Source organism: Crocodylus siamensis, chromosome 6 (genome assembly GCF_052110815.1).
Source record: "Crocodylus siamensis isolate JL-2025a chromosome 6, ASM5211081v1, whole genome shotgun sequence".
NCBI classification, from domain to species: Eukaryota; Metazoa; Chordata; order Crocodylia; family Crocodylidae; genus Crocodylus; species Crocodylus siamensis.
Genome location: NC_143400.1, coordinates 98343828 through 98371703, shown reverse-complemented (window position 1 = coordinate 98371703; position 27876 = coordinate 98343828). Strand labels below are relative to the sequence as shown.

Below are 27876 nucleotides of genomic sequence, written 5' to 3'. Positions count from 1 at the left end.
CCCCGGGCAGGTGCGGGGGCGGGGCCTCGGGAGCGGGGGCGGTTGCGTTCCTGCCCCGCCGCCACGAGCGTCACGGGCCGCTCCGCACCAGGCCGCGGCCGGGCGGGGAGAAGAGACCGCGCGCGCTCCGGCAGCGCTGCAGGTCTCTGCGTGCGCGTGCGCGTGCGTGTATACGCGTGCGGGCTTGCCTTGGCGGGCAGGCGCGCGCACGCTGCTCCCCGTGCGCATGCGCGGGGCGGGTCCTCCGGGCGGCAGGAGGCGCTGCTGCCGCTTCCGCCCCGCCCCCGCTTGTGACGGGGTCGGTCGGTCTGTGGGGCGCAGGCGCGGGCTCGGGGCGTGGCGTGGCGGGCCGGCCCGGGCTGAGGCGAGGCAAGGCCGAGACGCGCAGCGGCCATGGAGGCCCCGAGGGCGCCGGCGCCGTCCACGTCGGGCGCGGCCCGCGGGCCCGTGAAGGGCATCCTGAAGAAGCGCGCAGCGCCCGAGCCCGCCCCTGTCCGCGCGCCGCGCCGCCGTAGCCCCGACGCCCACGGGTGAGCCGAGCCGCGCCGCGCCCCACCGCGGGTTGCCGGGGCGGGGCGGGACGCACGAGGCCCCAGTGCTGTGCGCGGTGCGAGGGCGGCGGGGTTGGCCTAGGTCGCAGCTGTGGGAAGCTCTGTGCAGAGAGCGTCTGCAGGGCACTGTCCCCATCTTGGGCGCAGCTCTGCGTGCCGCCAGGTCAGGAGGAGCTGGAGGCCTGGCCGGGCGCGTGGTCCCTGCTGCGCCCAGGCGAGGTGTGGCGCCCCGGGTGCACGTGTGGGGTGGGTCTCACAAAGGTGCCCCAAGCTCCCGTGCATGGAAATGGGCGCTAGATACACGTCCAGACCAGTGCCTAGCTCTGAAATCCTGACATGGGCATCGTGCTGCGAGGAGTCTCTGCTCTGTTGAGCTCTGGAGTGGCGAGAGTCCTGCCCCCTACCTCTCATGGCCGTCTGTTTCGTGTCTCCTGCTCTGGTAGGGATGGCAGGACAGCGATAGCTGGCTAGGCCGGGCCAGGCTGTGCTGAGGGAGGGCGGTAGCTATACAGGCGAACTTGTTCAGAGGTGTGAGGTTTTGCAGGTCACGGCTTCCTTCATTGGGTCTTGCCTCCCCCAGAATAGGCTGTAGCAACATGCCAGTCTGAAGGGGTTTGTCTGTAAGGCGTCACGCTGATTTGCTGTCTGTCTTGCCCCTTGGTAGGAAGAGGGTCCAACATACTTAACAGGTCCAGACATAGCGTTACTATTTGATGGGTAAGTTAGAAATGCCAGAGTTTGGCTGTGACATCCTCCTCCTGGAGACACAGCTCTTGGCAGCCTTCTCTGGATGGTTGCCTGCATGGCAACGGAGATAAGAAGAGAGTACACGTGAGGATGCCTGTTGTCTTTTAATGCTGGTGTTCTTCCTCCTCCTGGCCCCAATTAAGCCAGGGCTTCATTTGTCAGGACTGGAGACTCTAAAACATGCATGAAAGTAGTTTTTGCCTGGCAGGCAGCTGTCTGAAAGGTTTCCTTTGACTTGTGGTATTGTCATTGTGATATGTCACTTCTTTTCAGTGAGAAATGGTGCCATGGGAGAGGAAAAACTCTATGCTGTTTTTAATGAGATGATGGTGAACTAATTGGGTGGGAAGAAAATCTTGTCGTGACTCTTCATTCCTATTCTATTTTTACGTGATGCAGCAGCAAATACTGCCCCTATTATACAACGTAATAAAAAACCTAGCTATAATGCAACAGTCCATAACAACCATCCTTTCTTTACCCTTTGAAATTGTCATACCAGCTGAAATGATAGCTGCATTTTATGCAAATGACTGCGCCTAGTAGAGCAGACTTCAGTACAGTGTGAATCGGTTCAGTAGACTGGGGTCCACAAGCCTTGGCTTGCAGGCAGCCTGCTGCAGTGAGGTGCTCTGAAGTTGCTCACAGTCCCAGAGGTGTTGGCTGTATCTGTGTTGGTCTAAGGACACAGGCAGACAAGGTTCTTTGGGTAAATATGGTATCTTTTGTTAGTCAGCCACAGGGAATTCAAGTGTTGAAATGCCTATTGACAAAGAAAGAAAAATATGTTATTCACAGTGCAGTACTACTGAGTATCACTGAGGAGGGGGTGGGGACCATTGCAGTAGATAGTAATTTATTTCCTTTGCATGATGTTGCTGTTAATAAGCAAGATGAACCACTTTTCCTAGTCAGCAAAATGTTACAGTAAAATTCATGGCATTATTGCTGAATCATTGCTAACATAAGTGTCCAGAAAGTAAATAGAGATATTCTATGAGAGAGGGTCCTTTAGGGTCCTTTCAAGACCAGTAAGGGGAAAAAAAGCTGCCAGGTCTGAAACATCAGTATACAGTTTTGCAAAAGCGCTAATTTTGCTTACTAGCAGGTCACAGCTGTGCTGATCCTGGATGAGTTTCTTTTAAGTGCCAGAAATGAGCTTGAATTCTTTCTAATCACAGAAGTGAGAGAGATGAGCTGAACAGTTTCAGTAAACAGGATTTTTGGCTTGACTCGCATCAAAAATTAAGTTGCTGTATCTTTTAGCATGAGAGAACTGCTAACTAGGGCTTAAAATAATGGCACATGAAGGAGCCTGGTCTTCATTAGTGCTCCCATGTGCTTGAATTACTGTGGTTGTATTGGGATTAGTACAGGTAGGAAATCTTTAGAAAATTTCCCTAATGAGGGTATCAGGTGACTGAAGAGCTAATGAAATTGAGACATCACCAGAAACAGAGAGCAGCTGAGAGAGGGAGAAGACTTTAGTTCGGTGGCTTAAAGAAAAGGGATCTTTGTTGGATTATTTGGGTGGGCGGGTAGGGGGATAGAGAGCCTTGTCTGTTCTGATAAAGTGTGAGAGCACAGAGTAAGTATTTTTCAAACTTTCCTCTCCTGGGCTTAGTTCAGACTCTGTAATATGGAGCTAAAAAACAAGGCAATTCTCCTTCTCTAACAGAAACCCTTCTACATCATAGAGAAGCAGATAAAGGGGCCCCAGTTTACCTTTCCAGAATCCTTCTCAAGTCACACTTCACAAAGCTGAAAGCTGGCAGCTAAGTCACTACAAAGGAGCCTTGTTCTCTTCTAGACCTGTTTGGGCTCCAGAATCAGTGCAACTAAAACAGGGATTTGCATGCTAGATCTGCTGGTTGTAGAAAGCATGTCACTTGAAATGATTGCAAGGAGTGAAGTAACCACCTGTTCTCCCCTGTCCAATCTTGAACTGTGTGTATATGCACACCTTGCTGCTCTAGGGGTGTGATCCCTGTGGTGCAGAGGACTTCTGTGTTCAGAAAGGTGGCACTGAGCATTGATTTCTGACATTTGTGTGGTGAACAGTTTGAGCTTTCCAGTTCTTCGGCTCGGACGATATCTGATCAGTGTCACATAATGCAAATATACTTTTTATTTGTTTGAAGGAAATCCTTCTAACAGATTCTCTCTGATGGATTAAGTTGCTGTTTAGTGTTATGTGTATTCCTGCCCACCTCTAAATCCCTTTGGCCTTGGGCAAGTTGAGTAAAGTATTTAAAGCGTGGCTTATTTTTGCCTTTATTTTGTGTTTCATGATGTACTACTGTATTCCAAAAAGGTCTTTTTTTCATGAGTCTTTTCTGCAGGGTGGATTTGATTTGAATCAGATCGGTTTTAAACCATGATTTAAATCACTGGTCAGGAAGCCTTGATTTAATCTTTGTTTTCTACAAGAAGTGCATTCTTGTTGTTTAATATAACCTTTGTTCAGGGCTGTGGAAATAGGGTTCAGTTTAGCCAGCATACCTTCTGCATTTCTCTTTAGCCAAATGTTGAGTACTTTGGCTATGACAATTCCATCTATTTTGTCAGACAAGGTTCTTTGGGTAAATCTGATATCTCTTTTTGTCACAGTTTTGTTCACAAATTGTCATTGGAGTAGGCCAGTTCTCAATATATGGCTCAGAACAGCCCACTACTGAGTTCCATAGCCTGTCTTGTGGGAGAGTTACTTTTGTTCCTCCTGCTTTCTTCAGAGCAGCTACTGCAAAGTGGTTGTTACGGAAGTATTTTGCAATTTCAACAACATTCTGCTTAAAATGCTTCTCTTCTGTTTCTACTGCCCCTCCCTCCTTGTGTTTACCTCCAGACTCCTCCTCCTTGCCCAGATTTACTCCACCCCAACAATCCTCTGTTCATTTAACTTCTTGAAACTCTGCATTTTTAGAGAGAGGCAAGAGCTTGACTGTGTACATAAACTTGCAGAGAGACAACAGGGCTGAGGGTAGATAATTAGATCTCTTCTCTCTCATTTCCATATATTGCTGTTAACAGGGATGTTATCTCCAGAGACACAAATCCCCTGTTTGAGAACTGAAACTAAAGCTTGATGGGATTCTAGACTGAGCACTGAGTCCCATTGGGTAGAGTGGTTGTCTTTGATTTTTACTATATAGAGGAGCCTCTGCAAACCACATAATACTGAGCCCCTATATAGTCCATGGCCTGTTGTGACCTATTTATAAAACATTTCTAAAAAGGGTACATGAATATGTTATCTTAAATAGTATATAATTAGAAGTTATAATCCCTATTCTATGATGATATATTTGAGTTCTAACACATTTTAAAACTGTATGTAGGTTTATTTATTTATTTTTATCCACCTTGCTTTTCTGCTGCCTTTGCAATATCAGACCAGTTTTCCAAGTTGCATCTTTGGTCTTTCAGGGAAGCTTCTCAGAAAGTTTTACTGTAACTTCTTGCATTCTTAACAGTGGGAGGTCTAAATCCTTCACAAAGGAGTTCTATCTCAAAACATGAAAGTTTTTAAAACAACAAAATAAGAACATAATTTTTAACAGCTGGCTAGATACCTAACTTCCTGTGTTTAGGGGCTGATCATTCTGTACTGTTGTAACCTGGAGAAGGAATGGTTGCCTTTGTTACTTCTCAGCCTGGGGCTGGGTGAGCTGTGGCTCTGTTGGGTGGACCTTTGCAGGCTTGCACACTGGGCTGGGCAGGGGGCATTGTATAATGCACAGTTTCTCCTAGGTGATGGCATTTTGCAGACACTACCAACTGTGGTGTTGTGAACAAGCTCCCTGCCTTTGGGGTTGTGCAGCTGGGCACTGGATCTGTTCTGGGGTGAGGAATTAGAACGGGTGTAGTATGGGTGCCTCGAGCAGGGCGGTAGCAGTCCAAGTTGGGGACACTTCCAGCACTGTAACTTCTTGCATTCTTAACAGTGGGAGGTCTAAATCCTTCACAAAGGAGTTCTATCTCAAAACATGAAAGTTTTTAAAACAACAAAATAAGAACATAATTTTTAACAGCTGGCTAGATACCTAACTTCCTGTGTTTAGGGGCTGATCATTCTGTACTCTTGTAACCTGGAGAAGGAATGGTTGCCTTCCAAGTGCTGGAAGGGACCTCTTGGGCCATTGTGCCTGTTGTTCTGTGTCTGTAGGTAACTGTTATAGCGACAGAAGTCACCATGGCATTGGGTCTGGTTCCTTGTTCACACCAGAGCAGGCTATTAGAAACTTATGTGGTGTGATAGGGGAGCAGAGCAGGAAGGGTGGGGGCAGCACCTGGACCTTGGCTGATGCAGTGGCTGAGAATTTCTCCAGCTCAGATAATCCTCAAGGTGCAAAGGAAAGTGAAAAATCTCCTGTGGTCCTTGGTGCACTGACCTGGGGGATATGCCGTTGTATGCTGGCTGTCTTCTCAGTGGTCGTGTTGGGGTGGTGTTACAGCTGTCGTGGTCTGGGAAATAGCTGAGGGGCAAGGATTTTTATGGATGATTTCTTATATTGGACCAACTGCATAGTTAGGAGAAGTTTCAGGCAAGCCTTTGGGCACAAGATACTTTTCCTTCCAGACTTCAGGAAGGGTACCTTGTGTCCATAGCTTGTCTAAAACTTCTCCCAACTATGCAGTTGGTCCAGTAAGAAATAGCGCTCCAAAAATCCTTGCCTCTGTTTTACTTTGTAGCATTGAACTTATTTTAGGTGTGCATCATAAATATGCCTGTAGTGTGCAGAGATGGATGACAAACTAAAGCACAGCTAGTGGTACTTTGTAGCCATTGAGGAAAATGCTAACTTCTGAAAGCCAGGAAATTAAGTTAATTTGTGTACATTAACTCTTCATTTCCTGGCCTTCAGAAGTTTGCGTCTCTGCGTGACTTTATCTTGGGGGAGTCAGCTTGAAGAAATGCCATTTCTTTGAGGGCATCCATCCTTGGGGATCCTAGGCATAGGTGACCAAAGCTTGGGCTCACTAGTCCTACCCTGCACCTCTGCAGAGCACACTAAAATCCAGGCCATCCAGGGAATCTGCTTGCAAACAGGGAGGCATTCCCAGGGGGTATGATGAATGAGATGCTCAGCCTGAAATAACTAACTGCTCCATTCAGCTTGGTAGGAGGAGGGGCCCTTCCTCCTTCCCTGGCCCCAGTACTTGAGATCCTGTAACCTGCATTGTGTGATCAGCTGCCTCCCACTTCCAGCATTTTAGTCTGTGTCTGTCCTCAGCTTCCCATCCTATGGGAAAGATGCCATTTCATTTATGGAGAGAGGGAGGGGGATTTGGGTACTCTCAGAAGGGCAGGGACCAACCTCCAGAATAGGTAGAGCAGAGACTGTCTTCTGCCCTAGAAGGGACAAGGAGAAAGGCTTTGTCACTCCAAGACAGAGGAAGGTCTTTCAGATTGTGGTTCCCTGGCGATAGAGGAGGGTGCAGCCTCATACTGATCCACCCTCCTAGGGCCTCTGCCTGTCCTCACGACCTGAGCACCTTGTGCATTTGGGGCTGTGCTCTGTAAGGTTACAACTCCTTTCCCCTCCTTTCTAGTCTCTGCAGAGGGTATCCTTTGAAAGGGGCTGCCTAGGTGAAACTCAGGTGCAGGGATCACTGCATGTTCTCTTCAGCTACCACACTGTATGATAATGGGCAGGCTGGAAGGCTCTTGGCTACTCATTCCTGTGTACAGAATATAGATTACTTTGTGTCTGAGCCTTAGACTTATGCCAAGTTAGCTGCTATCCTGTCTACTTTGGTTCCCCAGAGGAGGGGGTTGTACCTCTGTTACCCTGGGTAAATGTGGAGCCAACCCTTTTGGGGCCATACTGTATTCATGGTTTGATTCCTACCAGATGTACATGAAGTTGTTAGATCATCAACTTAAGACATACTATTGGGCAGGGGAGGAAGGCTGTCCCTTGAGAGGCCCCAGTGCCAATGACCCCAGGTCTGGATTGCTGTCTGTTTTGTACCCATCTATAGCACAGCACATTTCAAAGAAATCCAAATTGGTATTTGGCTTTTAGAGCATTTGGAAATGTCAGCCTCTTAACAGAATGGGGTTCTCAACCTTGTGAGCCTCAGAACGTGTTGCTCTGCCAAGTTCTTCAGCAAGGCTTGAGGGTATGGATTGGTGATCCAGTCTTCATCTGAGACATGCAAAAATGCCTTAATATAGGCTAGCAAAAGTAAAATACAACACTGTTTGCTCCTTGGGAGTTCTGCTAAGTTACTGGCTTTAGATGGTCTCCTTTGAAGCCCTGGCTGCACTAGGAGAATTTTCAGAAGTTTCTTGTTCTTAATCTTACTATCAGTAATGCAGTCAATGCTCTTACATAACAATGCCAGGTGCAGGATATTCAGATTCAGTGTTGTAAAGGCTGTTGGCAGTCCGAAGGCTGTTCTGCAGTAGACTTTCCATTGCTCTGACTGTATGTAGGCTCATCCCCATAGTTGGGATCTATGGGGAAAGTATTGATACTGTCTTCAGAAATGGTCCATGTGTAGACAGTGCCCAGAACACACATGGTTCCAGGAGACTTAAAGACTCGATCAGCATTGTATGTTGGCTTTTGGAAGTGTTAGGAGCAGTGTTGGGTAAGCTGTCCACGCGCAGTCCCCCAGAATCTAGTACCAAGGAGGTAACTGGAGCTGTTGGTGTTGGGCTACAGCTCGTGCAGTGAACTGCGGTACAGTCTTCCATCTGGTTTGCTGCCTGTCAGTTGTCTCCTTATTACAGAGTGCTGTCCGGATGACTTTGCTAGGAGCATAGAAAGCATTTTTCCAACTTAAATGCTTTTCTGCTTGTGCTTGTATAACATATTTGGGTCCCTTTTCTGTGTTCCATTTTTGCTGGTGTTTACACCTCTCCAAGATGTGCAAATTTGTATTTGGTTCTCCTCCGCCCATTTCTGGATCAGTAGCTATCTGAAATGAGGCTGGACAAAGCACTGTTCTTAATATTTAGCATATTGTTGGCATGTACATATCAGTAGCTTTGTAATTTATGGTGGGTGATAGGATGCTTCCCTCTTAGTTCAAAAACTATAACACATAAACTTATTTCAGTAAAACTCACAGCAAGGTGTTTTTTAAATAAATGCATGGATTTAAACTTGTTTAGATCAAAGAATTTTTTTAGAAAATACTTCTTTATATCTAGAAAATTAGAACAGCTTCCTATGCTAAGACTTTATTCCTCATATTACTACTTCAGTGGAATTTTGACTGCCTTTTTAATGCTTAACTCATTATTTTCAGCTGATATTAAACATGAACAGTGTGTAAGTGATTAGTTAGTGTGTTACTGAACTAGGAAAGGTAAGCGTGTGAACACTGAGCAGAGCTTTCTAAAAGAGCCTCCCATAATAATGAGTCCTGTTCATGAATATGATGTTTGGGTTGCCTCCACTCTGTTGCTATTTTCAGGGCACTCTAGAATGCCATTAAACTGGATGTTTATTGCAGGGGTGCACGTCTTACAGCTGCCTTTTCCCCAGTCTAGGTTGTCCTTGCAGAGCCTTCTAGCTCAGGCCAGCCTTTCCCATCCTGGACATCAGGGGTATGCAACTTTTTGGGCTGTGGGGTGATGAGTGGCACAGGGCTGGTCCATAGGCTTAATCAGGACTCTGTGCTGCCAGATCCAGACCCCACACTCCCAGTGGAGGGCCCTGTGCTGCCTTACAGGGTTCAGTGCCACCTCCACTTAGCCTTGTGTCAGGATTGGGCCCTGCACTGCTTCAGCTGGCCCCTCTGTGTCTGAATCAGGCCCTGTGCCAGCTCTGTGTGCTGTTTTTTGGGTTTTTTTAGTGTGCTATGTGGTTCCTGGGGCTCCCCACAGGACTGGAAATTTGACAGCAGGGAGTGGCAGTTACTACCATTGCTCCCCTGCTGCCAGATTTTTGGACCCATGGGGACATCTGGGGGCAAGCTGGCATGGCTGTGCAGGCTGGGGATTGGACCCCCCTGCTCTAGGTCAGGGATTCACAACCCCCAGGTGTCTTGAGATCCTTTCAAGAGAACTGTGGGATGCCACGCAGTGCTAGTGCTGTTAGGTGTGCAAACATGATTCACAAGATAAACTCATGTCCAGAGTGTCACAAACATGCTGACCTGTTGTGGCCTTTCTGACTTCCTTGCAACAGAAAAATCGCTCTATTATTTTTCTGCACTCAGAACTGAGTGAGAAGTAAAAGTTAGCATTTCCCGAGGGGGTCCTTGTCTGAAAAGGTTGAGAACCACTAACACAGGAACCAGCCTGCTTTCTGCCACCCTCTCCCCTTGTATCTCCTGACTCTTCTCAGTCTTTATGGGAATGTGTTGGTCATTCAGCCTGATGGTGCTTGGGCTTGGTAGAGAGCACTTACTGTCCCCCAGGCTGTCCTCCCAGCCAGGGTTAGCCTGCTCCAGGCCCTTACAAGGCAGATCATCCTGTTATACCTCTCTAAGTCAGTTCCAGAAAAGGCAGTGGCAAACGCTTCCTGTTCTAGTGATTGCTTTTCAGTGTATCATGCCAACTTTTGGCATTACCAGAAGCTCTAGCGACTCCTTAATAAAGTATTTAATCTTGTACAGATAGGATTGTTTAATCTTTTTTTGCATTTTTTTTCCTCAGGGTGCATTTTTGGTTCTCACCCTGGGTTCCACCAAATTTCACAAGAGTTATGGAGGGGTACCTTGAGTCTAAAGTGATTGAGGACCACTACTTTGTTGTATGTTGAACACAGTGGGTCCATAGCTTCCATCTAAGTGTGAGGGTTTGCCTTGGTCAGACTAGATTAAAGGTGGTCAGTTCTTTTATTTGTAAGCATTTGTAGACTACAGCCTTGCAGTTTGTGAGACTGAGTATAACAGTGTTTTAAATAAGAGTCCTATTGTAGTCTATAAATTGAGATTGTCCGAAAGAATCCATGTGCACCGTGTGGCACCAAAAATGCATATAAAACTCTTGCCCTACAGGAGCCTTGATATTTGTGTTCGATATTTCCATCTGTGTTCAGTCAGGTTTTTGCCACTGCAAGTGCTTGAGCAGGGCACTGTTCTGCATTACTAAGCCTTCGGTACTTTTGCAAAATTAAACCAATAGCTGATTAAAAAAATACTAAGGCTGTGTGAAATTTCACCTCGTGTTTCATTTCGAAGCTGTTTCGATGTGTTTCAAACTTGAAACAGCAAAATCGAAATGAAACAAAAGCCTTCCAAAAGTTTCAAAATGTTTTGAAGCCAGGCTTACTTGGCTTCAGCGCAGGTCCCAAGCGGCAGCAGCAGCCTCCTGTCATCCTGCAGGCAGATCGGGGCCTGCCGGTACCCCCGGGAGGGCTGTGGGATTGTACTAAAGGCTTGTGGAGGTGCAGCGGCCCCAGTCTGCCTGCCGGATGACAGGAGGCTGGTGCTGCTGGCTGGGTGCAGTCCATGCTAGGAAGATAGGTGCTGCTGCTGGCCCCAGCCGGCAGCACCAGCCTCCTGTCATCCAGCAAACAGATCGGGGGGCTTGCCGGCAGTCCTGGGAGGGCTGTGGGGGGTGTGCCAGACTCCTTCTGGGGGGACGGGCCCCAATCTGCCTGCTGGATGACAGGAGGCTGGTGCTGCTGGTGGGGGCCAGTGGCAGCACCAATCTTCCCGATGCTGGGTGGGCGAAATGTTGAAACAGCAAAATGGTTTTGACGAAACTAAACAGAACAGTGCTTCTGAAACAAAACAAAACTTGAAATGAAACACTGTTCCGTTGAAATGGAAGTTGAAGCAGAACAATGCTGCTTTGCACAGCTCTAAAAAATACTGAGCTATCAATTCACCTGAACTTGACTGCGAAGTGCATGTGTTTCAATCCTTTGTTTCTATTGCCTTGCTGATTCGGAGTATTTCTCAGGCATTGGTTTAATTTGGCATGGCTGTGCTGTATGCTTCTACATTCAGAAAACCACCCTGTAGAATGAAATTAACTTGTTATGCTACCTAAAATCAGCTAGTAGAACTTTCTTTAAAATTATCCCAAATCATTTGAATTTTTGGACCAGTCTAAAATAAAGTGTCTGATGTCCTTGTATGTGGAGCCTGTACTGATCTTCATGGAAGAAGTGTGAATGTTGGAAATTCAGTTGGTAAACTTTCCCTAGCAGATAAGCCATTGGATGGCTTGGGGGATTGCCAGAAAATGTGTGCAGACACTGCTAGGGTTGTGGCAGTTGGCTTTGTTTTGGCCCACCAGCATGGCATCACTACTTCATGCTCTGCCTTCCAAGTGCCTGCATAGCTGTAAATGTATGCAGGGGCATTTATTTTTTAACAAACTATGAAAATCCTAGAGAGTGGGTTGAAGGCTGGCTGTTCACTGAAGATGTCAATCTGTCTTGCATATTTTTCCTAATGACACGAATCCTTGAGCAGCCTTACCTAGGACAGCCATCAGTTAGGGCTGTTAGTGGGTCAGTGGGATGCTGGCTATATCAGGCTTTTTGCTGACTGATTTGCTGCTTGTCCAATATTGTTAATCCTAGGGTTTGATAGCAGCTGATTGAGCAGGTGAGAAGTGAAAAATCAATTAGCCTTGCTCACAGGGTTGTTACTGTATTTTGCTTGAGCAAACAGGAGCAATAAATAGTCTGTTAGCAACTGTGTCACATGGATAGATAGGTAGTGGTCCAGTACTTGAATTGGAAGGGTGAGCTCCTGAATCTGCAGGCTGGGTTCATTGGCAGCTCACTTGGCCATTTAGGTGAGCCTGGGGCAGGGGTTGGACAGGTGCACTGCAGACAGTTGTGGGACTTGGCTAATGTGTTGTTGAACCTAGAATTTTCTGTATAATGTACTCTTGCTTCCTGGTTAAGCTCCTGTTCCAGGTGTGTGTTTGGGGTGGGGGGGCTACACTTTTCTGTCTTAAATTTTTTTTTCTTCTTCCTTTTGTGCATGGCAGGACATTGAAGCTAAGGGGGACCTTGGATGTTGTACTTCCTTTTTCAAGGCAGGAGGAAGCCTTTTCACACCTGGGAGAGCTAACTTTCTCTTCTCTTTTCAGTAAAAAGTCCCAGAAGTGGGATGAAATGAACATTCTAGCTACATACCACCCAGCAGGCAAGGATTATGGCTTAATGAAAATAGATGAGCCAAGCACTCCTTATCACAGGTAAATTTTCTTAAACAGCCATTCTTTTAAATAGATATGGAAATACTTGAGTTATAATGATAGGCTATGCCTAAGTGATTTAGCAGCAAACCAAAGCTCATGTGGTGGTGGTGGTACTGGAGCTGCCTGCAGGCTTGTAGTCTGTTTGAATTCTCAGGCTTTAGATGATACACCAATAAGACAGGAATACTGCAAGGTATCTTACACATTTAAAACTCCTAAGTAAGGGATAACACTAAATATTTGGTAGCACTCTTGTAGATGTAAATTGTTATTCAGAAGCTTTGACTACTTTAAGAGTATGGGTCACTTGTAAAATTCAGTTGGGACTTGAACTAACTAGCTTCTAGTGAACAAAGTTAATACTTAGGTAAAAGGAAATAAAGCCATTCTTTGCATTGGAATAATTAAAGTAGGGGAGGGTGGGGAGGGAAGAAAACAGTAATTGAGTATTAAACAAATAGTTTAATTAGAGCAGGCCTAAAGCTTTACTCCTTTTAACAAACGATATTTTTGGGCAGCAAATGCTAAAGATATTCTTTTGCTTTCTTTTTTTTTCTAGTATGGTGGGAGAGGATGACGAAGATGCAGTGAGTGATTCAGAATCAAATGAACCCTTAACAGCAGATTTGCTGGCCGAGAAGTAAGCATTAGTAGCTGTAGAATATGAGCTAAGTTTGGAGATATTCTCCTCCACTGCCTCATGGCCTAAGCCCAGAACCAAGGCTGTTTCATCCTAGACCAGGGGTACTCTATGGCACTCAAAGACATCTTGCTTAGCACATGCGCCTTGGGGTGGACAGTGGAGAAGGGGCTGGGGCTGCACTGCCACTATAAGGATCAGGCCCCTCATGGCTCCTCCACCATCTTTCCTTGGCATGCCAACATCTTACAAGTCAAGGCTGTGGATGTTTTTGGCACTCTGCCCAAAAACGTTGCTGACCCCTGTCCTAGACACTGAGGTGTATGTATGTACAGAAATTAAGTACTTTAATTGTTGGGAGTTGCTACGCCTGCTTTAGCTTGTTTTAATACAGTTTTTTGCATAGGTTGGCAGCTGCAGCTGAAGGTAAGGGCCCAAAGATTCTAGCTAAGCAAGAAGAAAGCAGTGAGGAGGAAGAAGAGGAGGAGGAAGACTTAACACCTGAAGAACGAGGTTGGTATTAGTTGGAACTATATGGTCAATAGACTTGCACTGAGGATGTTGGAGGGGGTGGATGTACCACCTAGCAGGAAGATTTGGAAACGGTGAGCCATAGCTATTACAGAAGTAACTTGAACTCCTAATGGACTTGGATGCTTCTGGGGTTAGATTAAGGTGTAGCTATTTATTAAATTGGTTGGGAGCAGGTACATATAGCTAAAGTGTGTTTATCTTGGGAGGAGCCCTTGCAGGATGAGGTTTGGAGAGTTTTTATTTCTGAAATCCAGCAGACGGAACCAAAGACTGTTTTCTCCTGAGGAGTGTGGGAAGGTTTTTTTCTTAACCTGGGTGCCTGTCAGATGGCCGTAATCTTTAATGACTGGCTTTCTTACTGTCAGTACGACATTTTTAGTGGAAAGAAAAAAGTCATGCTTTCCAGGCAGTGTGAAGTCATGATTCAGCTGGCAGAGGGAGCTAAAAGTCAATTTGTAGTGATTTCTAATCTAATTCTTTTGTCAAAGTAGATCCTGCTTTGCATTCATTTGGACTACACTGTTTTACCAAATAGTCAAGCAATGAAAGTTCTCATGTTTCAAACCATGCATGTGTTACCTATTTGCAGTCATTGCTGCTTCTCATCTTTCCTGACCCTGTTCCTCAGCTTGGAGTGTAACCCTTCCGGTTGTGAGTTTTGGCAGGGAAGGCTGAAGCTGTGTTTGGGGCTGCCAGGAAGCAACAGTTAATATGGCTGTGATGAATTATTACCAGGCCCTGAACTGGCATCTGTATTAAAGAACTTGTTCAGAGCTTGGATCTGCAGGGAACAGGGTGGATGGTGCCTTCTGTATGGTAAATTTGCCTTTGGCATCCACACAGCAGACAAATCAAGCCAGCCTGGGTGGTTGAGTTGCTGACCTTCCAGTGACTTGTCACAGTTGTTTATGGGCCTCAGAAGGAGCTAGTCTTGCATTATTTAGAGCAGGGTGGGCAGTTATTTGGGCCCGAGGGCCACATATGGTGTGAGCTGTCACAGGCTGGGTCAGCACCCATCCCTGCTCCCCCAACTCGCCAAAACTCCCTATGTGGGATGGGGCCCTGGGCAGCAGTGTTTAGGGGTGGGTGAGGCTGGGATCACAGGGTGGGGTCATGGGGTGGTGACAGCGTGGGGCCGGGGCTGGGTCAGGGCCTGCATGGCCTTACAACGGGTGCAGGTTCCACAGGCAGGGATGTGCAGGCAGTGGTCCACAGCTCTGCCCCACCCCAGCCCTGCTGTCACCAGCCCTGTCCCTGGGCCCAGATGCAGTTTCCCACCTGCCCACATGCTCTGCCTGAGCAGGTCCCTGGAGCTGTCCTGGAGGCTGGGATCTTGGGATGATGATAGCACGGGGCTAGGGTAGAGGTGGAAGCTGCTGCTGGGCCTCTCTGGGGGGATGTAGCACTCCTGACGGGGAGAGAAGAGCTGCAAGCCCCACAGAGGGGGCTTTGGAGGAAGCCTTCCTCCCCCCTCCCTTGTCTGTCCCCTCCTGCTTCCCAGGGCATGCAGCCCACAAGTGGGGGAAGGAGGGGGTGGACCTGGTGGTGACTCCACACCCTGCCATTTGCTGGGTCCAGGACTGGGCTGGTGCTATGGCAACCCTGTCCCATGCCAGCCTGCGCCCCAGCATGCCTGTGCAGCAGTGGCAGCCCAGCTCTGCGGGCCCAGTGCAGGGCAGAGCCGCATGGGGACAGCTGCAGTGGTGGGAGCCTCGGTGAGGGCGCTGTGTTCTTGGCTGGTCTCGGTCTCCATGGAGACTGGCCCCCTGTGCCGGATATAGTTCACCCCCCCGCTGTGTGCAGTTCCATGGAGACGGATCTGCCAGCACACACCCTCACCAGGACTTGCACCCCTACTGCTGTCCCCACACTGAGCCAGCAGGGTTGGGGGCTGCATGAGCATCCTGGGGCAATCTGCAGGTTGACACAGGATGGGGCTGCCCTGGCACTGCCCGTTGGGGCTGAGAGATGCGCTGTGGGCCAGGTAAAATTGCTCTGTAGGCCAGATCCAGCCTGTGCACCATATTTTGCCCACCCCTGACTTGGAGGACCAGGTATCCCTGTGCACCTCTCCTCAGTTGCAGTGGATAAGCAGTAGTCACTCTTCCAAAAGCTCCTCCACCCCTCAGTAAGAGTCCTTTGGGAAGGAGCTGTCCCAGGTATCTCAGGGATTTTTCTTTTTGTTGTTACCTCCCTCAAACAACTCAAACAGTTTACCAGTAACTGGTAAATGGCGACAAATCTAAGTCCAACGTTCTTTCTTCTCATGTTTCCTGTGCTCTCTAAATCTTTTGCCAAATAGAGACATTTCCCCCACAAGTAAAGGAGCAAGATGTAAGTTGTCTTCTGCTGGGCTAATGCTCTATTGAGAGGGCTTATTTTCATGGCCATCAGATTAATTTTAGTGACCGTCACTACTAGTCAAACTAACCCATATGGTTAGGGGTCTGCCAAACTTGGAGGCAGCTGGCTGATTTTGCAGGGATATCATGGGACTGGTTGCTGCTTTCTCCAGCTGATTGCAGTGAGGGACTCCCCTTCCTCTGTCCATGGGGCTCCAGTGGGCCCTGCTCCTTGTTGCTGATTGGCTGCATGGGCTGTCCATTGTGAAGCCCCACCCCTCACCACCAGTTGGCTTCCAGGACTGTCCATGATGTATGGAAGCCAGCATTTTATTTTCAGTAAGCTTTTTCTGTGGACATTGCCTGATTTCATGGGCAATGTCAGATTTTGCAGTTTCTGTGAAATTGTGATTTGGTAGGTCCCTACATGTGGTTTGCTAACATAGACTCTGTTTGTAGAATACTGAATTACTCAAAGTGATAAATTCAGACCCATGCTGTACTGGGTCAAGGTTTCGTGGCCTCAAGGAGGAAGTACAACTTACCTAGAATGTTTTCAAGGAACCTAATACAATAATTGTGTATACTGAACACCCTCTCCACCCCCTCTCCTTTCTACAGAAAAAAGAAAGCAGTTTGAAATGAAGAGAAAAATGCATTATAACGAAGGACGAAATATCAAACTGGCTAGGCAGCTAATTGCAAAAGAACTACACGGTGAAGAGGATGAAGATGATGAAGATCAGGATGAGGAGATGCACGATGCTGCTGATGTAGAAAACATGAGTACAGAAACACCTGAACCCGGTGAGCAGCTAGATTTCTAAAAATGTTTTTAGGCATGGTGGTTCTTTTAACTACCGGAAGTCCTGGAAGACAGAAGTTTATGCTTCTCTTCCACCCTTCCCAGCCCTTGTGATTTTTTTTTTTTTAATGGAATTTCCCCTTCCCTATGCAAGAGGTAAGAGGTTGTGGTAGCATCTTGTATTGGACCACCTGAATGGCTGGGACAGGTTTAGACAAGCTTTTGGGTATCACAGTACTTGAGGAAGAATACCATGATACCCAAAAGTTTGTCTGAGCCTATCCCAACCATGCAGTTGGTCCAGTAGAAGATATCACTCACAAACTCTTGTCTTGCATGTTTCCTGAGCTGCGATGCCTACAATGTCACTTCAGGACGTGCCCGTGTCATTCATGAAGCACTTGTTACTCTGTTCAGAACCACCTTGGTGCTTTGTTTTTGGTGGCACAGTGGGAAAGTAAGTACATACTTAAAATGCTTTAATAATCGTCAGCAGCAAGCTCTGCTTTCACCGACCAGCCTGACCCTTATTGATGCAGCTACTAATGCTCTTGTTAAAGTGGGAACATGTCTTGTGCTTAGCCTTAGAGGGAGCATGTTAGAGCGTGTAGGGAAGCCTTTGTTGGCACTTGCCTACCATTCTGCCCCATCCCACCTTTTCACTAGGTAGCAGACATCGGAGTGCATGCTACTGCAGTGTTAAGAGTAGAGGAAGTCTCTACCCATTCTAGTTAAGAATTTCTTGCACATGATACTGCACCTTGCATCTGTTCAGGTAAGACTGTGGTATGCAGTTTTCAGTGTTATGAAGAGAATGTACATGCTGTATCTGCAATGAGAAAATCAGCCTCTCGGTCAGCCCCTTGTGGTAAGGGGCTGGGATGCTGAGGTGGGTGCTGTTTCTGGAAGCTCCATCAGGGCTTCATGTTTTGTTTTGACCACTACCTGGCCGATTGCCACTTCTAGCTTTTGGAGAGCTCCTTGGGTGGAAAGAATAGAGCAAAGTAATGCACACTGTTTTTGTGGCAGCCTTCCCATGAATTAACTATAGTAATATGCTGCCTACCTCTGCTGCTGTTCCAGGCTCTTTGAAATAGTTGTTGGCATTATGAAATTTGAGACAACTTGTTCTTGCGACGCTTACAAGACTGTAGTAACAATGAGTCTGAAGTCTTGTTAACTTTACTTAGCTGCTGCTTGGGAAAGCTAAGAGAAGCACTAGAGCTGTCTGCAGACTTGGGAAGATGCTGCATTGGCTTACACCTGGTTCATATTTGTAAGGCTATATTCACAGTCATATGGACTAAAAAAATAGCTTCTCTAAAATGAGATTAAATGCTGCAGAATAGTTTATACCCTCACCCCACTCCAGATGAAGAAGATTTAGCAAGTGGATTTTTCAGTACTTGACTGTCCGTCGAAAAATTCTGGCACCAGTATCAATTACAAGATGCTGAAGCCCATGATAATTGCTTCAAAGGAGTCGTACAGTATCTGTCCTGGACTCTAAGTGATTAGACTTGTGCTGTAATACATAATACTGGGCCTCCTTATAATAGCTATTTACTAGAGCTTCACTCTCCAGGGGAAAGAAGGGCTCCAGTAGGCATCTTTATGACCTTTCTCCATGGCTTGAAGCTGCCTTCTTTCTGCACCCTGCTATAAAGCAGGGAGGCAACTCCGCTCCCCAGCTGCGTTCTTCACTGAAAAGAAGGGCACACCTTTGCAGCATTTTTCCATCTCTGCTGTTGAAGTCATTCCGTCCTACTTCATAATCCGACTTCTGAGCTACACTGGTAACTATCAATTTTTGACTGACTGCTCGTGCCCAGTTGACTAGACTAATATGGCTAACACCTTATTTACCAGCTTACCAGTCAATTAACTCCTCTAACTGGTTTGTCTTGAATTTCCCAGAATAATGGATTATTTTTCCATTAACTTTCTGCAGTTCTCAATTTATTCTTTATTTTGTCACTTTGCCTAATAAATTGAATATTTCCTCATTTTTATCTCTCTACAATAAACTAACCTGATTCACTTTTGGTCCATCTGTCTAAATATTTTTTTTAATTAAATCCTTTTCTCTCTTTGGTTGCTGGTGGATTGAAAATGTTCTTGAGTTACTGATTCAGTGTTTGACTCTGGGAAGTATGAGTGGCAAAAGCGCAATGGACTCCAGTCAAAACTGTTAAACATTTTGTTCTGGCCTTTAAATTCCACCAGCCTTTGTAATGTTGTCTACAATGAGGCCAATGAGAGACCTGATAGTCTTGGATTAGATTCAACAAGTCCCTGAGCAGGCAACAAGTCCTTGTTCAGAAGCACAAGCAGAAGAGCTTAAAATGATTGAGTTTGAAGTTCATATTACTTGAGTGAGCCTGCTGGTGATGGCATCCCTTCAAGTTGTCCTCTGTCACCCTAGATGCTCTCTGGATAAGAAAATACCTTGCATCATAACCCTTAATATGGGATGGGATGGTTCTTGAACAACTGGAAAATTAGGTGGAGTTCTACAAACTCCTTTCTTGGATTCCTTCATAGATTCATAGATTGTAAGGGGCCAAAGGGACCTTGGAAGATCAGTGGGTCTAGTCCCATCCCCCTGCACCAGGCAGGAAAGAGAGCTGGGGTCAGGTGACCCTAGCAAGGTGACTGTCCAGTCTCCTCTTGAAAATATCCAGGGTAGGCGATTGCACTGGGGGGAGCTTATTCCAAAGTCAACCTTTTAACAATCTCTTTGTAGGCATGCTGTTCACCTGGATACCTGGTCAACATTTTTATTTGATCCAGTGCCAGACAGAAAGAGTCTTAGTGCTGTTGATCCTCATGTTCCCAGAGCTGCCTCTTTGGCCCCTAACTGTTGAATTTCTTAAATCAATCTGAAGCTGTTTGGAAGGAGTGTGTGTTTATTGTTGTTGTTACCAGTTTTCCAGGGAAGCACTTGCTTGGACTCCCATGTCTTATCCAGTCTCTTGGAGCACCCCCTGAAACCAGCTTAGGCGTGGTTCTTAGGGAGGGTGAGCCTCTGGCTTCTCGGACTCCAAGACTTGGCCTTTTGGTCCATGGTCCCCCTGATTATCTATGGGCCCTGCCCAGAGAGATACCGTCTGGCTTAGCTTGTAGAGAGGACTTCGCTGTTTCAGGGGACTCTAATTGCTGTCTTGTCATTTTCTCGAGATGGTCTCTGCTTTCAAATGTCGTCTTGGCACTGGAAACAGTAGGCAGTCTCTTCAGATGCTGAGGGTGGAGTCTACTAGGTGCTATGATAAGGCTTCATATGTAGACTGCCTCATTGCTCCCTTGATGGCTTATTTTCCCACTAATAGAGAACTTGGGTTCTTATATGCCTGCTTCAGTTTTGAGTAGTAAGAAACTGATGTGTCCTGTATGTTGGCCTTGAGTGGGATAATGTAGTCGGGGCTGGTCCTGCTTTGAGCAAGGGGTTGGACTAGATGTGACCTCCTGAGGTCCCTTCTAGCCCACTTTGTCTATGATTCTATATAGCCCAGTTCCTGATGACCTTTTGAATTTGACTGACTTCTCATGATACTTGTGCAACAAGTGGTTGAGGTTTCATAGATTTCATAGACATTAGGGCTGGAAGGGACTTTGCAAGTTCATTGGGTCTAGCCTGGTGCCCAAGGGGCAGGAAGTCAGCTGGGGTCAAATGATCCTAGCAAGATAGGTGTCCAAGTGTTTCTTGAAAGTGTCTAGAGTAGGTGCTTCCACCATCTCTGGGGGGAGTTTATTCCAGGCCCTGGGGACTTGGATGGTAAAGAAGTTTTTCCTTCTGTCCAGTCTAAAACAGCCTTCCAGGAGTTTTGTGGCCACTGGACCTCGTCTTCCCACAGGTTCCCCTTTACCTGTTAGACCAACAAAGTTCCATGAAGTTGTATGATAATGAACTAGGTCAGGAAGTGTGGTTGGTTAGGACAGTGATTCATTTGTATGTGTTCATTGATGGTTTTGCAAAAAGGATGAGGTAAAGAGGTTCAAAAGGAGTTGCTGACTTTAGGGCTCCAGCTGGTGATAGGTTTCTCTGGATGCTGATTGTGTTGCTTATCAGTTGGTGTTCCTTTATGACTGCCATTTCACTTGTTTAGTGCTGCTCCAGCTCTGTGCTTTTGTTTACTTTTTGGTGGGTCTTTTTTCTTTTTTAAGCTTTTTAAAGCTGGGAATAATCTCTCTTAAGTCCTGTCACTAGCCTCCTGCTTTACACTGTCATGCATTGAGGAGCGGAAAACAAGCCAGGCAGAAGAGCGTGGCTCTGGCTTCCCATCCACCCATCTGTGTACTGGCTGGCACAAGGGCTGCTGGGGTGCAGCCATGGGTACCCCTTGTCCGTGGGACTCTGTGAAGGAGTGATCAGTGCAGTTACTTCCTTATTCAGGGCTGGACCTCGGTTCTCAGTACTCTTGTCTCTTCTGAATGGCACTATGTGTTCTTGAATTCCACTTCCTGCTGTGGAGTCCTTGGGCAGAGTGAGATTCCCCTTTGTGCTAGTAAATGTGTACTTGCCTCCTGAGACATTCCCTTTCTGTGGGACCTTCCTCTGGAATTATCTGCATGTGGGGTTTTCTGCCTCATGGAAAGTTTACTCAGCTGTTTGATAGGTGGCAACTTTAATGCTTTCCTATTTACACCTACAAAATGATAAAGGGTTATTTCCAAAAGGCAAGGTGGGATAGGACTCTAATTGTTCCCTTGCTTTCAGCAAGGAATGATCAGCTGTACTTGGCTTGCCATATTCTAATTAGGAAATGACCTGCTGGGTGGCACGGAAGTGGAAAGGGATCTTGGAGTCCTAGTAGACTCCAAGATGAACATGAGTCGGCAGTGTGATGAAACCATCAGAAAAGCCAATGGCACTTTATCGTGCATCAGCAGATGCATGACAAATAGGTCCAAGGAGGTGATACTTCCCCTCTATCGGGCGCTGGTCAGACCGCAGCTGGAGTACTGCGTGCAATTCTGGGCGCCACACTTCACGAAGGATGCAGATAATCTGGAGAGGGTCCAGAGAAGGGCCACTCGTATGGTTATGGGCCTGCAGGCCAAGCCCTACGAGGAGAGACTAGAGAAACTGGACCTTTTCAGCCTCCGCAAGAGAAGGTTGAGAGGCGACCTGGTGGCTGCCTATAAGTTCATCGGGGGGCACAGAAGGGAATTGGTGAGTATTTATTCACCAAGGCGCCCCCGGGGGTTACAAGAAATAATGGCCACAAGCTGGAGGAGAGCAGATTTAGATTAGATATTAGGAGGAACTTCTTCACAGTTCGAGTGGCCAAGGTCTGGAACGGGCTCCCAAGGGAGGTGGTGCTCTCCCCTACCCTGGGGGTATTCAAGAGAAGGTTGGATGTGTATCTAGCTGGGGTAATGTAGGCCCAGCACTCTTTCCTGCTTATGCAGGGGCTCGGACTCGATGATCTATTGAGGTCCCTTCCGACCCTAGCATCTATGAATCTATGAATCTATAGTCATTACATTTTGCCTGCTACCTTTTATGCTTAACTTTGACTAACCTGACTTCATACAAGTGGTCATCACTCCTTGCAAGGAACAGTATGGTGTCTGCTTTGACTGTTTTATGGGTCTAAAATTTGCAGGTAACTGTTATAATTCTGTTATGTAAAATGTGGGGCTGAATTTAGTGACTTCAAGCTTTGCACTGTAGCAGTGTTTAGTTTAGATATGACTGATGGTAGCTGTTCTGTGGCAAGGGAGTTGACATAAGGTTATTTTGCTCTCCGGCACAATAGAGTAAGAGATTTGTATCATGCAGTGTTATGGGCATTTGAAGACCTAACACTTTCCCAATATCACTTAAATTGGCTGCAGATCTGAATGAACAGCACAGTAAAATACAGTGTTCTTCCATCTCAAACCTCTGTATTTTGTCCACCTCAGATTACAGATAAAGCTAAAAAGTATGTAGTTGGCCTGTATTTCAGGCACTTTCTGTCTTGAGCTCTGGAAACTGGCAACTCAAAACATCAAGTTCTTGCGTGGTGCTGGAGTGACTTCTGTGATGCTCTTTCTATGCTGAGAGGTACTGCTTTCTTCAGCAGTTTTGGAAAAAAATGAAAACTGAACTCTCTCTGGAGTGGTTGAACTTGCAGAATATAAAAAGGGGTGGGAAAGTACCCTGATGCATACCAAAATTTGCTGATGTTACTTTTGTTTTTTGTGGGAGGACCTCAGAAGTATGTGTGCTGTTTGACAACACGGGGTTCAGATCCTCAACCTCTTTGGACTTGAGGTTTTCCTTCAGACGTTTTGTAAATTGAGTGGCACCCAGTTTCAAAAGCTAGTTCATGTATTTACTGCTGGTCAGTTGGGGGTGGGGATCCACCATGTAGGGAGGGACAAGCCTCAACTTGCGATTATCTGCATATCTCAACACACCCTGGTTTTGAGAATAGCTGGTTTAGACTATGAATACTTAAATCCCTTTAATCTCTCTCTTTTTTTTCTTCCGCAGCACATGCTACTAGTGACCAGCTGGGGAATAGAGCACACAATGTAGAAGAAATCTGTCCAGAACTGTAACTGCTTGTGAAAGACACAAACTTAAACACACTGCTTCATGGTTTTTGCAATTATGGCTCTTAAATGCTGAAAAGCATATCAGTTACACTATTGTATTGCCAAGAATGTCAATAACTCTAGACTCATATTAGGCAGAAAAACTGCCTAACTGGTTTATTCTTGTGCCTAGTATCTCATGGAGAATACTGCGTCAGCATCTATCAACCCAGAATGGCATTGCTATATACGACACTGAGTAACTTGTGTAACATACTGTCACTCGTCATGCTTTAAAATACACAAAGCGGTATCTTTGGTTTTGTTTGCTATTTATTTGACAGTACTCTAGATGTAATATCTTGTGGAAGAGTTTGGAGTTTGAGCCAAAGCGTATAGCAAATACCAGGTTGACATTGTATTAATTTACTTATATGATAAATTTAGCATTGAAAAGGGATTATTTTAGTATTGTAACTCTTTTTCTGTAGATTTTTTGACCTATTCATATAGATTTGAGTTATGCCATGACTCCTGTTTTTCACAATCTTTGTAACAGAAGAGCTGAATTATTTTTGTGGTTTCAAAATGCTGCGTTTGAAATCCATTATAAGTTTCTGATTGAGACTGCAGTGATTTCTGGTGGGGTATTTTTCCACTACAGATGTGCTAACTTGAATGCTATACCTGGTGGTTATCCCTCTCTTCCAGGACGGCTAGATTGGTTTTGGAGCTTTCCGTATTTACCTGTCTTGTCAGAACTTGAGTGTTTACAGCTCTTCAGACCATGCTATGAAACATTACTCTCCAATGATTCCCTTAAGATGGGGCTCAAAACCCTCTCTGCCTTCCCTGTTGCTATGATGTGTACTTGTGCTGTTACCATCTGAGAAGAAGTAGCTGTCTGAGTAAATCCACATCAGGGCAGTGGAGATGGGGAATGATGCATGCTTGTGTGGCATCAGCTCTTCATGACACCCAGGTGACTGACTACTGGTGACCTCATCCCTCTTGGGGTTCGTAACCCGGGCTGTGAAAACCACTGGCTTGTGTCTCCTGATTCAATGCAACTTGCAGTAGTTGATTCTGTAAAATGAAGGCTCTTGGGAGGAATAGCTGGGAGGCTGCCATGTAACTTGACATACTGTTCACAGGGTGGTTGATAGCCCTGATGGGGAGACATCATTGAACCTCCAGGTTACTGTAAACAAAATCCCACTCAAAGGATTTTGACTGTGGTGAATGTTCTAGTATTCAAGGTAGTACTTGGTTTTATTATACAGATGAAGTATACTTAAAGCTGTGGCTTAGTTTTGGAATACTTTGTATTCTGTTATGTCTGTTTCTCTTAGTTTTGATCTAAACTTGAGATGTTGCAAAAGTTCATATAATTATATGGACTTATTTTAATGACTTTCTGTCTACTGTACATGTGAAGTTTAAATAAAAGAATGAAAGTTATTTTACAGTTACTTGGATTCTCGTGTGTGAGCTTTTCTGAAACTTAGGGTATGCAGAATGAATGAAGGGCAGGCAGGCACACTTGTCACTGGGAAGCTGTGGTACTTCTGTGGGATATTGCAGTAGACAAAGATCTGTATGTGAGCTGTGCCAAATGGTGTTTTCTAGCATCCCTAATTGATGCTTTTCTAAGCTAAGTGTTGTTGGATCTTGTGACATTTCTGGTGGTATTTTCTTTAAAGTCCAACTCCTGGGTGAATAGTTTCAGGGAAGGGAGAAGTGAGAATCTGTTTTCCTCTAGATCTCATGGTTGCAGAGGATGTATTGGACAGTATGGACCATAAGGTTTCAAATCAGAAGGCAAGCAGAACCTCATGGCTATGAGATGAGGGATAACAAAAGAGGCTGACTTGATTTATGAGGGCTTGGGATCAGCAGAGAGCTTCTCAGATCTGTTTTGGTTGCTTGTGCAAGACCCCAATTGAAAGGTCTCTTCTATTTTAATAATATAATAATAAAAAAAATACAGCTTGATAAACGTTGGTTTGAGTCAGATCCTGAGATGCTGAGGCTCCTGCTGGACGTGAGATGATAGATTTGTTGCTTACAGAATTTGTCACATATTCCGTGGTATTAGGTCCTTTCCAATTTCTCGACACATGAGCTTTCCTAGTGCGTGTGTATGTGTGGGGATGATGACAATGCGTGCTGGATTTTTTTTTATGCTGTGTGTGGTTTCTTCCTTTCATTCTGCAGTTCTTTTTGGATGCCTTTTACCTCATGCACTGCCATGACCCAAGTAAGAGCCAGTGTGTATTCTTCCTAAAATGTCACTAAGTGGTAGAGCTGGCTTGTTAGATTTAGAGACTTGTGATGGACAGATCCGGGTGCCATTACTTGTTTGACTTTGCATAGTTCATCTTTCAGTGTTGACTATATTCAGCATTGTAAACCCATTCTTTCCAATACTGTGTGTGCCATCTGTCAGCTGGGGACAAACATAGCAAACACTGTGTAGTAGAGACGGCAGTTTAATACTTTTAGGTTGTGAACCTACATATATCAATTGTCCAGGGTCTCATTTTCCTCTAAGGTCCTATGGAGAAGCTGCTGTTTGTATCCTTGGGGACTTAAAATAACCCCAAAACAAAAACATAAAAAAGGCCTCTCTCCCCTCTGTGGCAAGTCCATGGACCTTTGGATGAGATGGACATGTGCTTTTGGGTAGGATGTGGTCTTGAGTGTCATGTGCATGCTCCAGCTTTTAACCGTGAGCAGCTGGTCTGGGTTGTACAAGTCCTGTGATTTGGACGAAGACCTGTTGTGGAGCTCTTCCTGCTATCTCTGCTGGAGGTAGTATTGTAGTTCAGCTATACTAATATTAGTTTGAAGCATGGGTTTTTGCTAGACTATCATCTTAATGTCCAAATCATCTTAATGTTGTTATAGAAAAAATATTCTGTATGGCATTTTGTGGGTTGTGAGGTTTGCAGTCTGTTTTTTGTAGTCGCTTCATCATTTCACTCATTTTGGGGATGACTTGATGTCCTTTTTTAAAATGTGTTTTTTAAATTGCTTCAATCTGGAGAGTGGGGTTATGTGGCTTGAGCCATGCTTCCCTTTTTATTTTTTTAAAAGTTTAGAGGTAAGTGTTTCTGAACTTGTGCTTATTACAGGAGGGAGTGTGGCTGGAAGGAAGGCTATTGAAGACCTCTGCCCTCCTTTTATAACTACTCGTTTTCAAAACAGCCTTCCTTTTCTGGCGTGGGAGAAAAAGAAATCTTCCCGCAGGAAGAAAACAAGATTCCCCATGTGTTTTTTAACATCACAGTGTTTGGGCAGGAGCCCAGGTAATACAGCAACATGTGGTATAAAAACAGACACTGTCACCGCCTCTTACTAATTTGAAAATTGAGTTCTGTTACTTGTCAGGAAAAAAAAAAAAAGTTTTTGCATGGAAATATTTTTCTAAACCTTAAGTCCTTTGTAAAAAAACAAAAGAGAATGTTGTTAGTTGCTTGAAAATAGCTTCTGTACATTTTATATTGGACAGCGTCATTTGCAAATAGTGTTAAAACGTTTCCTTAAAGCCCATTCTTTTGACTTCAACAACCTGCCGATTTGAGTTGCACCACATGTACTAGCTAGAAGCCATCAACATTTTTTTTTCACAGCCCGATATCTTTGTGAAAGCATTTGGTCTTTGTGCAAGTTTTCTTTCTCTGATTCACAGTAGATATTTTACCATGTGTTGAATAATTTTATGAACAAATTGCTTTCCCTCATTTTGAAACCAGTCCTAATCTAAAAGTGTGATGCAAAGCAAATAAAGTTGTGCTGTTCCCTGCTCCTGTACACAATGGTGTTAAACGTCTGTTCTCTGTGGGAATATTGTGACCTCCACCTTCAAGAGGAGTACATCCGTCTCGGTTGGATTCGGGGGGTGGTGATCGGCTGAAAATTGAGGCCTCCCTCGGTCCTGCAAGGAAGAGGAATGCAGAGTCTCCTCCTGGCACTAGTTTTTAAGTTACATTTTCAAATGAGAAAGATGCCATTGTCTGACTGGGTGGCATTATACACGATGCAGCTGCCCTGGTGCAGCCCCAGCCCTCCCCACCCCAGCGGGGCCTAGAGACTGCAGCTTGGTGCAGGGAGCATGGATTTCTCTGGTTTAAAGTGGGGATTTTTTTTTTTTTTTTTTACTTACTTGCCCCAAAATGTGGTTTTCGATTAGTTTTAAGATAAAACACTACTGTAGGGAAAGATTAGTGGTGTTTCATCAATTAGGGGTGTTATTTTCTGTGGGCCGTACCCGGTGGTGGGGAGGGAAAGCAAGAGCCCGCAGGCCAGGCCCAGATCGTCCGCCTCGGGCGCCGCTGCGTGAGGCCGCCCGCGCGGGAGTTGCAGCAGAGCCGGCGCTGAGCGGACTGCTCCCCGAAGGCCCGGAACTGAATGGCTTGTGGGCGGGCGGCCCCGCGCGGGGAGGGGCAAGGCCGGCGCGCCCACAGCTTCGCTTTTCTGCCATTGGTCGTCTAGCTATCGCTCCAAGAGCCCCCGCTTGCTGGTTGGGTGCAATTCCACCTTCTGTATCCACATTGGGTCGTTTTGTGGTCATTCAGGCTAGGGGGGTGGGACCAGGA

The 27876-nt window shown here is 45.9% G+C and overlaps 1 protein-coding gene across 7 annotated transcripts; it reads left to right on the top strand.

The window, feature by feature from the left end:
- The first annotated feature begins 309 nt into the window (after positions 1 to 309).
- On the top strand, positions 310 to 27096 carry PPP1R2 (protein phosphatase 1 regulatory inhibitor subunit 2). 7 transcript variants are annotated; one of them, XR_016443018.1, is made up of 8 exons: positions 310 to 530; positions 12316 to 12423; positions 12986 to 13066; positions 13473 to 13579; positions 16564 to 16749; positions 17414 to 17522; positions 18333 to 18543; positions 23232 to 27096. XR_016443018.1 is itself a non-coding variant. In XM_090052104.1 (7 exons), the coding sequence occupies exons 1-6, from the start codon at positions 394 to 396 to the stop codon at positions 17476 to 17478; spliced, it is 684 nt and encodes a 227-aa protein (XP_089908230.1). In that variant the 5' UTR covers positions 310 to 393; the 3' UTR covers positions 17479 to 17522; positions 23232 to 27096. The 7 variants fall into 7 exon arrangements, 4 of the variants coding, with proteins under 4 accessions (XP_089908230.1, XP_089908231.1, XP_089908232.1 ...); XR_016443017.1 differs by having other exon boundaries at positions 17414 to 17636; XM_090052104.1 differs by lacking the exon at positions 18333 to 18543.
- The last annotated feature ends 780 nt before the right edge of the window (positions 27097 to 27876 follow it).